General features: G+C 40.1%; 2 pseudogenes across 2 annotated transcripts; both read left to right on the forward strand.

Annotated features, from left to right (window-relative positions):
- Positions 1-736: 736 nt before the first annotated feature.
- On the forward strand, positions 737-1,313 carry TEOVI_000480000:pseudogene (annotated as a pseudogene). Its single transcript is given in 4 exon segments — positions 737-763; positions 765-1,010; positions 1,013-1,108; positions 1,110-1,313. Coding segments are annotated over 4 exon segments (573 nt in total).
- Positions 1,314-1,561: 248 nt separating this feature from the next.
- On the forward strand, positions 1,562-2,844 carry TEOVI_000480100:pseudogene (annotated as a pseudogene). The gene is given in 4 exon segments: positions 1,562-1,660; positions 1,663-1,737; positions 1,739-2,743; positions 2,746-2,844. Coding segments are annotated over 4 exon segments (1,278 nt in total).
- The last annotated feature ends 439 nt before the right edge of the window (positions 2,845-3,283 follow it).

Genomic DNA, 3,283 nt, shown 5'->3' on the forward strand with positions numbered 1-3,283 from the left:
GCTTTACTTCCTGCAGCTACATCAGCGATGATATGTGTCCTGTGCACTGGACTCTGCCTTTCCGTGATTGCTTTCCCCACCTTTTTGTGTATATTTATGACAGTCTTAGTATTTGTATAAAAAACTACGCATATTACATATCTTCTCCCCATATCTTACTTCATTTAACATCCCAATTCACTCACTTATTCCCATTAAGCTTCGTCAATTTTTTAACTACCTTTATTTGAGTTATGCCTTTACTTTCCACTGCTCTTATTATAATATAAGTATATACTCACAACACATTCAACGTTTCATATTAGATTAGAATATTAAATATGATATTAAAAAACTTATACTGTTGTTACTAAATTTAGAGTGTTTATGCTCAATATCTATTCATGAGGACACAAAGGGAAATATAACAGAAAATGAGCCTACGAATCCCAAAGTGTTTCTGGTTGCAGTTCAAACTCATGCAACTCAAGGATGGTGTAAGACCATATTGAATGCTAAACTAAGCCATGTTGAAATTATTACAATTACAATGGGGGGTTTGTATAGCCATGTTACGAGACCGACATGAGTTATGGAATTTTTAGAAAGTCAGAATGCAAGTGATGAGGATATTGTTATTCATTTGTATGTATTTGATGTTATTGTTAGTGACGGAGAGAATTTTGGGACTACTGTGGAACACTTTTTAAAAAAGACTGCAGAAAATGAAGAGAAGTTTAGTAAAGAGGATATAGTAAAAGATCATGTGAAGAGATGCTATTGGGTTCTTTAAAGTCGGTTAAAGGAAAGAAGAGAATAAAGAGTTACCTCATTTACTAAAGCCATCCCCTAGTAGAAAACCTTATCTTAGTGGTGGTGAATTAATTGCAAGAGTCTGGGAATTTTAGGAATTTGAATATGCATTTGAAGACTTATTGAAAGGGAATGAAGAATTTTTGTCAGAACAGAGCATCCACAAACCTTTACCAATATGGAGTGCGATTAAAGAAGAAGCTGTTGGACAAAGATTTTTTTGAAGAGAGGAATGATGGAACTAGATGATGAGGAGATATTCTCTTATATTCCTAGTAGTTGTTGAGTTGGAAAGGCTACATTTATTTATTTTCCTTAAAAAACCGAATTTTTGGATAGAAAAAGCGAAATTTATTGTGAAAAAACTTACTTGTTATGATGAATTGTGGAGGAGACAATTTAGTACAAGAGAGATCGGCATAATTAAAAGTTACGCTGCTGATAGAAGAAAATGTGTTTTTAAATACACTCAAGGTTGTGGTTATGCGTCTTAATATGATGACTTATTTAAGGCTATAAAGTTTGAAAGAGAACAAGAGGGGAATTCATCCCAACTCAGAAATAAAAGACAACGGTGTTAAATACAAACCAAAATGCCAACAGGCTAACACCAATGAGGTACCAAACATTTTCCATAACATGAACACCATCGACTACAGCTCTAAATAAAATTCAACTGAAGTAAACAAAAAAAGACGGTATGCAGCTGGAAGCTAAAGCGAAAGCACTTGTAACTGAACTGCGAGGAGTACTTTCAGTGGCGCCAGCTAGCGCCGTCGTGGCAGCAGGTGAAAATTCCGACGTTTTTTTCAGCCTCTGCAGCCTGATAAGAATAGCGAAACAAACCATCAAGGTGCGGCAACACACGAGAGCGAAACTGTGGCTTACACCAAAATGCAGCAACTAAACAGAAGCCTAAGTCCGGCAAGCTGGGGGGGGAGCAAACTTTGCAAAGAAAGGATCAGACAACAAACGCCCGGACTACGACGAAGATACCGTGACCGTGAAAGAAATCAGGAAGCGCCGCTGGCCTCACTGGAAAGATGCAGAAGACAAATTAGAACCGAACGACGCGGAAGCTAACAAGCTCAAATCGGCGGGCCTAATAAAGGGATCTGACGAAAGCAAAGAAAGACTGCGCGTCGCGATCCAGCCTCTACTAGAAGAGGCTGACAGTATAGTCCACAAGCTGGAGAACCCTACACCCGACCTGGAGATAATAAAACCAGATTCGATCAAAAAGATACTAACTGACGCCGCCTTCGGCAGCGGCATAACAGACGCTGAAAAACTTGCAGACAATGTAATCGCGGGTACAACGGCAAACTCAGCAAACAGAGACGACCTTTGCGGCAAAGCAGCTGCGTCGGCAACAGCTAACACCGCAGCGGCGTTTATGTACTGCATTTGCGCAGCGGAGGGGAGCGAGAACTCAGGAAACCTGAAAATCTGCCACAGTCAACAAGCCGACACAGGGATTCGAAAAACAACAATGACTGACAGCGCAACCTGGCTAAAGGCGTTGATAAAACAATGTCCAGAAGGCAGCCAGGAGGAGCTGGAGCCAGAAAGCCTAGAAGCAGCGGTTAACCAACTGCAGACAAAACTCAAACCAGGGGCTAGCGGTTTGTACTACGGCAAATTCGCGGCCAACGGATGCACGGGGGAATCCAACAGCGGTGCCTGTGTTTTCAACAAGGACTCAGCGGCCGGGGACATAGGTAAGATAAAGGAATCAGCGTGGATTACGCAAATGAAACTAGCAGCAAAACAACTAAGAGCCAACGACAACGCAATACGCAACCGACAGGTCCTCACAGCACGTCTTGAGGAATTGCGCAGACAGGCCTTCCGCACGCAGGCGCAGCTTACGCTGACAGAAAAAAAAAAGTCAGCAGCAAGGTCGTTTAAAAGCAAGTGGTGCAGACACAAAAACAACATAAACCATCAAAAACCAATGCGAGGCGATAGAAAAAGCAACACTTTGCAAAGAAAAGGAAGAATGCAAATGGGAAGGCGGTGAAGCGTCTGAGGGAAAACACTGCAAACTGAAAGAAAAAAAAGTGGAAAGAGAAACCCAAGCAGGAACAGAAGACAAGAAGGAGGAGAAATGCAAGGGGAAAGGACTGAAAGAGGGCGGAAAAGCTACTGCTTGCAAATGGGAGGGTGAAACTTGCAAAGATTCCAGTTTCCCCGTCAATAAGAGATTGCCTCTGATTGTTTCCGCTTTTATAGGTTTGGTAGAATTTTAGAATTCTAAGGATATGTGCTCAATTTCACTCAATTTCTTAAAATTATGAAATTAAAGTAAAATATGTATAATAGTGGTATATGGGTGCAAAGTAATAGAGTAATAGTGTATGAAAAATAAGTGCTGTTCTAACTTGGTTATTTTTTTTATTTAATGAATGCTGGTTAGGAATATAATTATTATCACTATTATTATTATTATGATAATTATGATGATGATGATGATGATAATAATAATAAT

This window comes from Trypanosoma equiperdum, assembly GCF_001457755.1.
Source record: "Trypanosoma equiperdum strain OVI genome assembly, contig: ctg_1950, whole genome shotgun sequence".
Lineage (NCBI taxonomy): Eukaryota > Euglenozoa > Kinetoplastea > Trypanosomatida > Trypanosomatidae > Trypanosoma > Trypanosoma equiperdum.